The sequence below is a fragment of the Somniosus microcephalus genome, chromosome 10 (assembly GCF_052327205.1).
Source record: "Somniosus microcephalus isolate GS21.2 chromosome 10, FLI_Smic_1.0, whole genome shotgun sequence".
NCBI classification, from domain to species: Eukaryota; Metazoa; Chordata; class Chondrichthyes; order Squaliformes; family Somniosidae; genus Somniosus; species Somniosus microcephalus.
In genome coordinates, this window is record NC_140996.1 from 62,893,997 (window position 1) to 62,906,307 (window position 12,311).

The 12,311-nt window shown below is 42.2% G+C and overlaps 1 protein-coding gene across 1 annotated transcript in view; it reads right to left on the reverse strand.

The window, feature by feature from the left end:
* Positions 1 to 12,311, reverse strand: part of abcc4 (ATP binding cassette subfamily C member 4 (PEL blood group)) — a 516,746-nt gene that overhangs the window by 317,084 nt on the left and 187,351 nt on the right. The window contains exons 10-11 of the mRNA XM_085999895.1: positions 7,436 to 7,525; positions 6,770 to 6,961 (exon numbers count right to left, since the gene is read on the reverse strand). Coding sequence (XP_085856021.1) covers positions 6,770 to 6,961; positions 7,436 to 7,525 — 282 coding nt within the window. The remainder of the gene's footprint in view (positions 1 to 6,769; positions 6,962 to 7,435; positions 7,526 to 12,311) is intronic.

A 12,311-nucleotide genomic window follows, 5' to 3' on the forward strand; every position in this document is an offset into this window, starting at 1 on the left:
TGGTAGCGAGTTCCACATTCTCACCACTCGTTGGGTAAAGAAGTTCCTTCTGAATTCCCTATTGGCTTTCTTGGTGACTATCTTACGTTAGTGGGAGTGGTATATAGACACCCAAACAGTAATGCAGTGGTTGGGGATGGCATTAAAAGGGAAATTAGAGATGCATGCAATACGGGCACAGCAATTATCATGGGTGACTTTAATCTACATATAAATTGGGCTAACCAAATTAGTAACAATACTGTAGAGCAGGAATTCCTGGAGTGTATATGGGATGGTTTCCTGGACCAATCTGTCGAGGAACCAACTAGAGATCAGGCCATCTTAGACTGGGTATTATGCAATGAGAAAGGATTAATTAGCAATCTTGTTGTGCGAAGCCCCTTGGGTCAGAGCGATCATAATATGATCGAATTCTTCATTAAGATGGAGAGTGAAGTAGTTGACTCAGAGACTAGGGTCCTGAATTTAAATAAAGGAAACTATGATGGTATGAGGCGAGAGTTGGGTAGGATTGATTGGGGAATGTCACGCAAAGGGTTGACGGTGCATAGGCAATGGCAAACATTCAAAGATCGCATGAATGAACTACAGAATCTGTTCATCCCAGTTTGGCATAAAAATAAAACAAAAAAAGGTGACTCAACCATGGCTAACAAGGGAAATTAGGGATAGCATAAGATCCAAGGAGAGGACATATAAATTGGCCAGAAAAAGCAGTAAACCTGAGGATTGGGAGCAGTTTAGGATTCAGCAAAGGAGGACAAAGGGATTAATTAAGAGGGGGCAAATAGAGTATGAGAGTAAGCTTGCAGGGAACATAAAAACTGACTGTAAAAGCTTCAATAGATATGTGAAGAGAAAAAGATTGGTGAAGTCAAGCGTAGGTCCCTTGCAGTCAGAATCAGGGGAATTTATAATGGGGAACAAAGAAATGGCATCACCAATTAAATACATACTTTGGTTCTGTCTTCACAAAGGAGGACACAAATAACCTCCCAGAGATGTCGGGGAACATAGGGTCTAATGAGGGGGAGGAACTGAAAGAAATCAGTATTGGTAGGGAAAGTGTGTTAGGGAAATTGACGGGATTGAAGGCCGATAAATCCCCAGAGCCTGATAATCTACATCCTAGGGTACTTAAGGAAGTGGCCCTAGAAATAGTAGATGCATTGTTGGTCATCTTCCAAAATTCGATAGACTCTGGAACTGTACCCATGGATTGGAGGGTAGCTAATGTTACCCCACTATTCCAAAAAAGGTGGTAGAGAGAAAACGGGGAATTATAGACCGGTAAGCCTGACATCGGTAGTGGGGAAAATGCTGGAGTCCATTATAAAGATGTAATAGCAGAGCACTTGGAAAACAGTGACAGGATCGGACAAAGTCAACATGGATTTACAAAAGGTAAATCGTGCTTGACTAATCTACTGGAATTTTTTGAGGATGTAACTGGTAAAATTGATAAGGGGGAGCCAGTGGAGGTGGTGTATTTGGACTTTCAGAAGGCTTTCGATAAGGTCCTGCATAAGAGATTAGCGTGTAAAGTTAAGGCACATGGGATTGGGGGCAAGGTATTGACTTGGATAGAGAACTGGCTGGCAGACAGAAAGCAAAGAGTTGGAATAAACGGCTCTTTTTCCGAGTGGCGGGCAGTGACTAGTGGGGTACCGCAGGGATCGGTCCTGGGACCCCAGCTATTCACAATACATATTAATGATCTGGAGGAGGGAATTGGATGTAATATCTCCAACTTTGCAGATGACACAAAGCTGGGTGGGAGTGTGTGCTGTAAGGAGGATGCCTAGAAACTCCAGTATGATTTGGACAGGTTGGGTGATTGGGCAGAAGCATGGCAGATGCAATATAATGTGGATAAATGCGAGGTTATCCACTTTGGTGTCAAAAACAGGAAGGCAGATTATTATCTGAATGGCAATAGATTGGGAGAAGGGGAAGTGCAACGAGACCTGGGTGTCCTTGTGCACCAGTCGCTGAAGGTAAGCATGCAGGTGCAGCAGGCAGTTAAGAAGGCAAATGGTATGTTGGCCTTCGTAGCGAGAGGGTTCGAGTACAGGAACAAGGATGTCTTGATGCAGTTGTACAGGGCCTTCGTGCAACCACACCTGGAGTATTGTGTGCAGTTTTGGTATCCTTATCTGAGGAAGGATGTTCTTGCCATGGAGGGAGTTCAGCGAAGATTCACCAGGCTGATACCTGGGATGGCAGGAATGACGTATGAGGAGAGATTGGGTCGATTCGGCTTATACTCGCTGAAGTTTAGAAGAATGAGAGGGGATCTCATTGAAACTTATAAAATACTAACAGGACTAGATAGACTGGATGCAGGAAGGATGTTCCCGATGGCTGGGGAGTCCACAACCAGGGGTCACAGTCTAAGGATAAGGGGTAAACCATTTAGGACTGAGATGAGGAGGAATTTCTTCACCCAGAGAGTGGTGAACCTGTGGAATTCTCTACCACAGAAGGCAGTAGAGGCCAATTTATTAAATATATTCAAGAAGGAGTTAGATATATTTCTTAAGGCTAAAGGGATATGGAGAGAAGGCAGGGACAGGGTACTGAATTTGGATGATCAGCCATGATCGCATTGAATGGCGGAGCAGGCCCGAGGGGCCGAATGGCCTACTCCTGCTCCTATCTTCTATGTTTCTATGTCTTATATTGATGGCCTCTAGTTATGCTCTTCCCCACAAGTGGAAACATTCTCTCCGTATCTACTCTATCAAAACCTTTCATAATTTTATAGACCTCACCCCTCAGCCTTCTTTTTTCAAGAGAAAAGAGGGAGGTTCTCTTCCCTTCCAATGGGCGGAAGACATCTCCCCAGGACACCAACGCAGCCTGGTTGCACAATGCACAGGAGGGCAAAAGCAGGGATGTTGTCAGGAGGACCTGGCTGCAGTGGCGCAAGCCATTCAATGATCTCAGTAGTTCACGAAACGTTACTGCAAAGCCACACTCAACCTCATCCTGCTGTGCCACTCATCACATCCTCATCACTCTGCCTTCCCTACCCTACTCCTGCACAACCTTACTCATATCAACTTACCTTGCACCTTCACCCATCCCTCTCTATCTACATTATCACTTCTCCATCTCACGAGTCACCTCTCACACTCACCCTCATCCTAGTCCAATCATACCAACTAACAACACACAAGGGTGTTTTAGCCAATGTTCGTGTAAAGTTTCTGTTAATGTGTTGTCAAGCATTGAAATCCTTATTGTCACCACTTTGCGTTCTTGGACAGATCCCCCCCCCCCCCGCTTTCCTTTTGTTTCTCTCTCACACCTGGCAGCTATCTCTTGCCCAGCCAGTACACTTTACACCTAATCTCAGCCTATTACCATCTCGTCTAGCTTCTAATCTCTTTTACTTCTTTTGTTTCTTTTATTCTTTTGTCCGATCGCAGCCCTGCCTTCGATCTAGTTTCTTTTCCTTCCAGTTTTGAAGAAGGGTTCGACCCGAAACGTCAACTCAAATTTCTCTCCACGGATGTTGCCTGACCTGCTGAGTTTTTCCAGCATTTTCTGTTGTTACTTCAAAAGTATATAAAGTTCAAAAGTGGGTTCCAAATCATTAATGCTCTAGATTCTAAGATTGGGAAGTGAACAGCTGTGCAATGGTAGGTTTTATAACACTTTTGCAGTTTTCACCTATTCACGGCAATCCACAGTCATTGAGAACCCGACACACTTACCTGACGTGATAGCCGCTCTCCAGGAACCTTGTTGAAAACCTTGTAAAATGGTAAGTGGATGGGAAAATGGTTCTTAACTCGATTTTAATAAGCTTTTAACAATCTGAATTGGCTGACCCGCCGCTTGAACGTAAGAACATAAAAAATAGGAGCAGGAGTAGGCCATTTGGCCCCTCGAGCCTGCTCTGATCTGATCTTGGCCTCAACTCCACTTTCCTACCCGTTCTCCATAACCCTAAAAATCTGTCTATCTCCACCTTAAATATATTCAATGACCCAACCTCCACAGCTCTCTGGGATAGGAAATTCTAAAGATTCACGACCCTCAGAGAAGAAATTCCTCCTCATCTCCGTTTTAAATGGGCGACCCCTTCTGAAACATGCCCCCAAGTTCTAGATTCCCCCACGAGGGGAAACATCCTCTCTGCATCTACCCTGTCAAACCCCTTCAGAATCTTATATGTTTCAATAAGATCACCTCTCATTCTTCTAAACTCCAATAAGTATAGGTCCAACCTGCTCAACCTTTCTTCATAAAACAACCCACTCATCTCAGGAATCAACCTAGCGAACCTTCTCTGAACAACCTCCAGTATATCCTTCCTAAATAAGGAGACCAAAACTGTACGCAGTACGCCAGGTGTGACCTCACCAATACCCTGTACAGTTGTAGCAAGACTTCCCTACTTTTAAACTCCATCCCCCTTGCAATAAAGGCCAACATTCCATTTGCCTTCCTAATTACTTGCTGTACCTGCATGCTAACTTTGTGTTTCATGTACAAGGACACACAGATCCCTCTGTACTGCAGCATTTTGTAATCTCTCTCCATTTAAATAATAATTTGCTTTTTTATTCTTCCTACCAAAGTGGATAACTTCACATTTTCCCACATTATACTCCATCTGCCAAATTTTTGCCCACTCACTTAACCTATCTATATCCCTTTGCAGATTCTTTATGTCCTCCTCACAACCTACCTTTGTATCATCAGCAAATTTGGATACATTACACTTGGTCCCTTCATCCAAGTCATTAATATAGATTGCAAATAGTTGATGCCCCAGCACTGATCCCTGCAGCACCCCACCAGTTACAGTTTGCCAACCTGAAAATGACCCCTTTATCCCGACTCTCTGTTTTCTGTTAGTTAGCCAATCCTCTATCCATATTACCCCAACCACGTGAGCTCTTATCTTGTGCGGTAACCTTTTATGTGGTACCTTATCGAATGCCTTCTGGAAATCCAAATACACTACATCTACTGGTTCCCCTTTATCCACCCTGCTTGTTACATCCTCAAAGAAACCTAGCAAATTTGTCAAACACGATTTCCCTTTCATAAAATCATGTTGACTCTGCTTCATTGTATTATGATTTTCTAAATGTCCTGCTACTTCCTTAATAATGGAGTCCAGCATTTTCCCAATGACAGATGTTAGGCTAACTGGCCTATAGTTTCCTGCTTTCTGTCTCCCCCCTTTCTTGAATAGAGGCGCTACATTTGCGGTTTTCCAATCCGCTGGGACTTCTCCAGAATCTAGGGAATTTTGGTAGGTTACAACCAATGCACCTACTATCTCTGCAGCCACATCTTTTAAGACCCTGGGATGCAGGCCATCAGGTCCAAGGGACTTGTCCACCTTTAGTCCCATTAGTGATAGCGATTGTTTTAAGTTCCTCCCTCCCTATAGCCCCTTGATTATCTATTATTATTGGGATGCTTTTAGTGTCTTCTACCGTGAAGACCGATACAAAATATTTGTCCAAAGTCTCTGCTATTTCCGTTTCCCATTATTAATTTCCCAGTCTCATCCTCTAAGGGACCAACGTTTACTTTAGCTACTCTCTTCCTTTTTATATACCTGTAGAAGCTCTTGCTGTCTGTTTTTATATTTCTTGCTAGTTTACTCTCATAATCTATCTTCTCCCTCTATTTTTTTTTAGTCGTGTTTCGCTGGTTTCTAAAAATTTCTCAATCCTCTGGCCTACCACTAATCTTCGCATCATTGTATGCCTTTGTTTTCAATTTGATACCATCCTTAACTTCCTCAGTTAGCCACGGATGGTTCATCCTTCTCTTAGAGTCTTTCTTTCTCACTGGAATATATCTTTGCTGAGAGTTATGAAATATCTCCTTAAATGTCTGCCACTGCTTATCTACCGTCTTACCCTTTAATCTATTTTCCCAGTCCACTTTAGCCAACTCTGTCTTCATACCTTTGTAATTGCCTTTATTTAAGTTCAGGACACTAGTTTGAGACCCAAGTTTCTCACCCTCAAAGTGAATTTGAAATTCTAACATGCTATGATCACTCTTCCCTAGAGGATCCTTTACTATGAGATCATTAATTAATCCCATCTCATTACACAATACCAGATCTAAAATAACCTGCTCCCTGGTTGGTTCACTCTATGAACTCATCCTCAAGGCTACCTTTGCCAATTTGATTTGTCCAATCTATATGATGATTAAAATCGCCCATGATTATTGCAGTACTTTTCTTACAAGCCTCCACTATTTCTTGATTTATACTCTGTCCTACAGTGTAGCTACTGTTAGGGGGCCTATAGACTACTCCCACCAGTGACTTATTTCCCTTATTATCTCTTATCTCCTCCCAAACTGATTCTACATCTTGATCCTCTGAGCCAATATCATTTCTCACTACTGCACTGATCTCATCCTTTATTAACAGAGCTACCCCACCTCCTTTTCCTTTCTGCCTATCCTTCCGAAATGTCAAATACCCCTGAATATTCAGTTCCCAGCCTTGGTCACCTTGCAACCACGTTTCTGTAATGGTCATCAGATCATACCCATTTATTTCTATGGGTATGGCTTGGTGTCGGATCTGTTCAGGGATGACAGACCCAACACTTGGGAAACCGACAAGAAGGCGGGTTTACAGCGGGATACCGACCCACTATCAATCGTTACGATTTTGACAGTGGACCCGCCTCTAAACCCGTACTCGGAGCGCCGGCAAAATTCAGCCCTATTTCAGCATTAGAGCCAGAGTAGGTAAGTTTTTGATACTCACTTTCTTCAGAGCACAAGCTGTAATGACCTTTTCATATTTTTCTCTTTGGTATTCTTTGCCAAATAGGATGTTGCTCCGAACAGTACCAGGAAATACCCATGGCTGTTGAGCACAATAAGCTATTTTGCCTTTGATGTCCAGGATACCATTTTCTTTTGAAAGTTCTCCAAGTATTGCAGCGAGAATAGAGGACTGGGAACAAGAGTTTGATAGTATAATTATTAAGTATTTGTTGTACTCCAAGATTGAAGGCTTAGCTATTTCAGTAAACTATTCAATTTGCAATAACTGATCAGTTGCTCAGCATGACACAACAGTCATAACATTGTTTTTTCATGGTTTTACCACTGCTCAATTTTCTTTCAGGCAGAAGATCAGTTTCCCAAAATAAGGGAAACAAAATGAAAGTAATGCTCAAAAAAATCTTTCTTGAAGACAGCATTGAAGGAAAAGAGTCACAGAAAACATACAATAATTTAATAATAAAAATTAATGAACTGAAATAAAGACAGAACAAGATTCCGGAAAAAAAACATACATACAAAAAAATCTATCCAGCATGAAGTTACCTTTTAGGTGAATGTTACAATTTCCTGGTTCCATAGACAATTTATAACTTAAAAAAGAACTGTGTTAATGTTTAATATATCCATGACTAAAACTCACTTTGCCAGCACCCACAGGTCCAATCACAGCCAGAAGTTCCCCTGGTTTGAGGGCGAAACTAATATTTTGCAGCGATGGAGTTTCTATTGTCTGTCAAATAAATGAGAAATAATAAATGAACAGGAAATAGACACAATGGAACACAAAAGCCCTAAACTAGGCTTTATGCAACACTTGTTAGTTTATATGGGGTAAAACTGAGAGTCATGCCTCAAGAATCCCATCAGAAGCATACCATAACTTTTTACCTCAACATGCTTCTATATTCTATTATTCATTCCAACAGTTTATTTTGCTCATTTTTACAATGCAACATAATAGAATATGTATATTTTAGTTGGTTGAAACAGTGGAGGATTGCTTGCAAACAAGAACTTTTGCTCAAAACAAAGTATACCTTTAATTCACAAATTACAAATAGCGTTGCTGATAGTAGTTAAACATACATACCAGAAATTGCTGGTAATTATTATAATGATTATAATAATTCATTAACGGCGCTCACCATTAATTCATAAAAATATTCAGCAATTTGCAGAGTAAAAGATATGCCTTGAGTTATGATTCTCCGCAAATTGCTGAACAATTTGCGCTGCTCTGCCGTTAGCATCACCATAACCCATAAAAGCCCCTTCGCGCCGTAAGGCTCGCCAGTGAACATAATAGTGATTGTGAAATTTACGATGATATTACAAATGATTCCAGACGCAGTCATTTAGGGCTGATAATTGTTATAGAGGACCCTGTTAATGGCATGATTTATGGTCCTGACATGACACTTAAACTTGGAAGCCCAGAATGGAACAATAAAGCTGTGGAGTCTCCCTCCAGCAGGAAGTGAATTGTTTCTAAAGGTTTCTTTATACGTTTTTATCTGTCTTGGCAGTATTTTTGTGCCTGTCTTGCCATTCCTGTTAGTGTCAGAAGGCAATAATTTTCAATACGCGAAGTTGTTTTGACACTCAGAAGAGGGTCACTTATTCAAATGCAAATTAGATAAGATTTCTTTCAGAAAATAACATTTTGAGATACAGTATGAGTAATATGAGACATGGCGTGGGAAGTGTAGCATGCTTGAGAGGAAAAAGGTGACTTTAGACCTATGGTTCTCAAAGTTTTCCACCACTGGGGTTTTCCTCAAGTCTGAATCTGTTGTAGACTAATTGATAAAAATGGATTGCTATGATTAGTGAACAACTCCCTTATCATTGTATGACGCGACTACCAGGATAGCAGTAGGCGAACCTTGGTCTATTTTTCATCTAGCAATTCCTATGTTGCTATGAAACCAGTGCAATGGAATACCCACTGGGTGTTGCACTGTTCCTGATCACGATGGACGGAGCTGCTGGTTCTATACGTCATGGGTCAAGAATGTTTATACATTTTACGCACCTACCCTGCCATTCACTCATTAACCTCTCAAAAACCAATACAAATCCCAAACACAACTGGGTTGCAAAGTTTTCTTCTGCTTGTTTTATAAAAAAAATTCTTACTTTTTCTTTGCCATTTTTCTCACTCCACTTTCTTTCATTTCCTCTCTTTATTTCTCTTTCTGTCTCAATATATTTAGTTTGTTGCTAATTCATCCTATTTCCTTTTCCATTGTTCACTCTCTTTCTTTCTTGAACCCTTTCTTTCATTGGTTGAGGAGATAAGCCATTGGACATGAGCTTCCAGATGCGACATTGACATCGTTGCACCGTTATCGTATCGGCATTCCAATGATTTGTGGCGCAAATATAGAGAGATGTCAATGGTGAGCTAAAGTCCAATTAACTTGTTCGCCGCGAGATCCACCATTGCAGCAATTCCTGGCCCACTATTTAACTATCATGTTTGTTTTTGTATTACAGAACAGACCCAAAGCTACTTCCCTGATTGCAACAATAATTAATGCCTGACGCACAACTAGCTTAACCATCCATCATCAAATCTGGCTTTTCTCCTTGAATTTAAAATTCTCATTCGTGTGTTCAAATCCCTCCATGGCCTCACCCCACCATATCTCTGTAACCTCCTCCAGCCCTTCAACTCTCCGAGATCTCTGCGCTCCTCGAATTCTGGCCTCTTGCGCATCCCCGATTTTCAACACCCCACCACTGGCGGCTGTGCCTACAGCTGCTTAGGCTTCAAGTTCTGGAATTCACTTTTTAAACGTCTCCGCCTCTCTACCTCTCTCTCCTCCTTTAAGTCACTCCTTAATACTTACTTCTTTGACCAAGCTTTTGGTCACCTGTCCTAATATCTCTATGTGCCTCGGTGTTCAATTTTGTCTGACAACGCCCCTGTGCAGCGCCTTGGGACGTTTTACTATGTTGTTGTCCACATCAAGCTCTACCTAAAAGGCCCATTATTCTAGGATCATACTGGAGGACAAGAATAACCCACAGCTTCCTTTCTCCACTACCAATCACCTTTTAAACCACTCATCCCTAGCCCTTCCCCCCCCAACCTCCAACAACAAATGGACTTCTTCATCACGAAGATAGAGACCATCTGTTCAGCTGGCTCTGCTGCCTCCCCCCTTTCCTCATGCCACTAAGCCATGCATTCCCCAACTCCTATCACTGCCATAGCCTTTAACCTGCACCTCTTTTTAGATTCTCCCCCATGCCATCACCAAGCTCATCTTATCCACGAGACCCACCTCGTGCTTCCTCAACCACATTCCCACTAAACTCCTGCTCATCCAACTTCCCTTCCTGGCTCCCATACTAGCTGAAATTTTAAATGATTCCCTCACTTCAGGAACCATCAGCCTACCTTTCAAAGCCACCTCTTCAATAAACTCATCCTCGACCCCTCTATCCTAACTAACTACTGTCCCATCGCCAAAGTCCTAAATCATATTGTCACCTCCCAGATCTGTGCCCACCTATCTCACAACTCCGTTTGAAAATCTCCACTCAGGTTTCTGCCCGTCCCAAAGCACCTAAACAGTCCTAAAAAAGTCACAAATGGCATTCCCTGTGACTATGACCATAGTGCATTATCTCTCCTCGTCCTCTCTGCAGTCTTTGACATGGTCAATTGCACTATCCTCCTTCATCGCCATTTCTCTGCTGTCCAGCTCTGGTGAACTGGCCTTCCCTGGTTCCACACTTACCTATCTGATCATAGCCAGAACATCAGTAGCAATGGCTTCTCTTGCAACCATTAGTCGCCTTCGAAGTCCCACAATGTCCTCGTCCCCATCTACATGCTGCTCCTTGGTGACATCATCCACAGATGAAGTCATTTTCTTATGTGCCGATGACACGCAGCACTATGCCAGTCGCCGCTCTCGACTCCTCCATTGACTCTGTGCTGTCAAGACTGCTTGTCCAACATCCAGTCTTGGATGATACATAGCTTCCTCCAGGTTAAACATTGGGAAAACTGTAGCCATCATCAGTGTCCTGTTCAATCCCAAGCTGAGCTTCTGACCTCATATCCTCTCCATCCCAAAGACCACCTACTTCCACCTCTATAAAATCACATTCCTCCAGCTCTAACTCAGTCCATCCCCTGCTGAAACTCTTGTTCCTACCTTTGCTCCCCCCCCACACCCCTCACAAACTTGATTACTTCAATGTTCTCCTGGCTGGTCTCCCATCCCCCACCCTCCATAAACTTCAGTCAAACTCTAATGTCCCTATCAATCCCACACCAAGTACCACCCATCCCCGCCAACCAGTACACCAACATCTCAAATTCTCATTCTTGTATTCCCTCCATGACCTCACTCTACCCGATCTCTATAACCCCCTCCAGACAACACACCATCCCCACAACCACCCCCATATTCGCTGGTCCTCCGTCAGCTGCCTAGGCTGCACTCTCTGGGATTCCCTATGTAAACCACTCCATCTCTCTAATCATTCAAGACCCTGCTTAAAACTCAACTCTAACGACGTTTTCAGTTGGTCACCCCTCCTAGGCTCAGCATCCATTTTCCTTACATCTATGTGAAATGCCTTGGGATATTTTTCTATGTTAAAAGGTGCTAGATAAATGCAAGTTGTCGTTTGACAGAAATAAACATCTAAAATTCAATGCTACCTTTATACTGCAGGTCCTAGTTTGAAATAAGTTCATGCTTTCGAGTAGTGCAAACCTGCAGCACCAAATTATATTACACTACAAAAGATGCAACAGTAAATAGGGTAGATTGTAAATAGTCGCAAATAATGATCATCCAGGTGTCCTACAGATCTCATCTGAAAAAATGGGAAAGACACCCAGTAAAACGAATCTTAATCTAAAGTGAACAAATTACATCAGCGTGCATTTAATTTGGACCAGCCGTTTGAACCATGATACCTGCACAATTCACCTGTACGATTCTCCTTTTATACAAAAGATCTTTACAGCAGTGTACTTTAGTTTTATCTATATACAATGGAGTTTCTCCTTCAAACTAATTATGTGGATGAAAACAAATATTTAAGTTGACGTATTGATTCAGTTTAACAATATGGAAAAATTCAGCTTTAAGAGGAAATAGCATAGGATTCCTGCTCAAAAGTTGATTAAAAAAGCTTAAAGTTTACTCGTCTGTCAGATGTAATCACTAAAACTAGCCTTCAGAGTTAGGAATGTAGCTGTTTACTTGGCCAAATTATACACTCCCTATCAAGTGGTTTGGCAACATAAGATGTACCTTGTCATGCCAATAAAGTGATTTGAATTGAATTGAATTGAGACACGGTGGGGGGGAGAGAGACACAGACGAGGGGGAATAGTCAAGTCTAGAGGTTACAAAGGCATGGATGAGCTGAGGCAGGGATGGAGTCGGGTGATGTTTCGGAGGTGGTAATAGGCAGTCTTAGTGATGGCACGGATATATGGTTGGAAGCTCATCTCGGGGTCAAATATGACATCAAGGTTG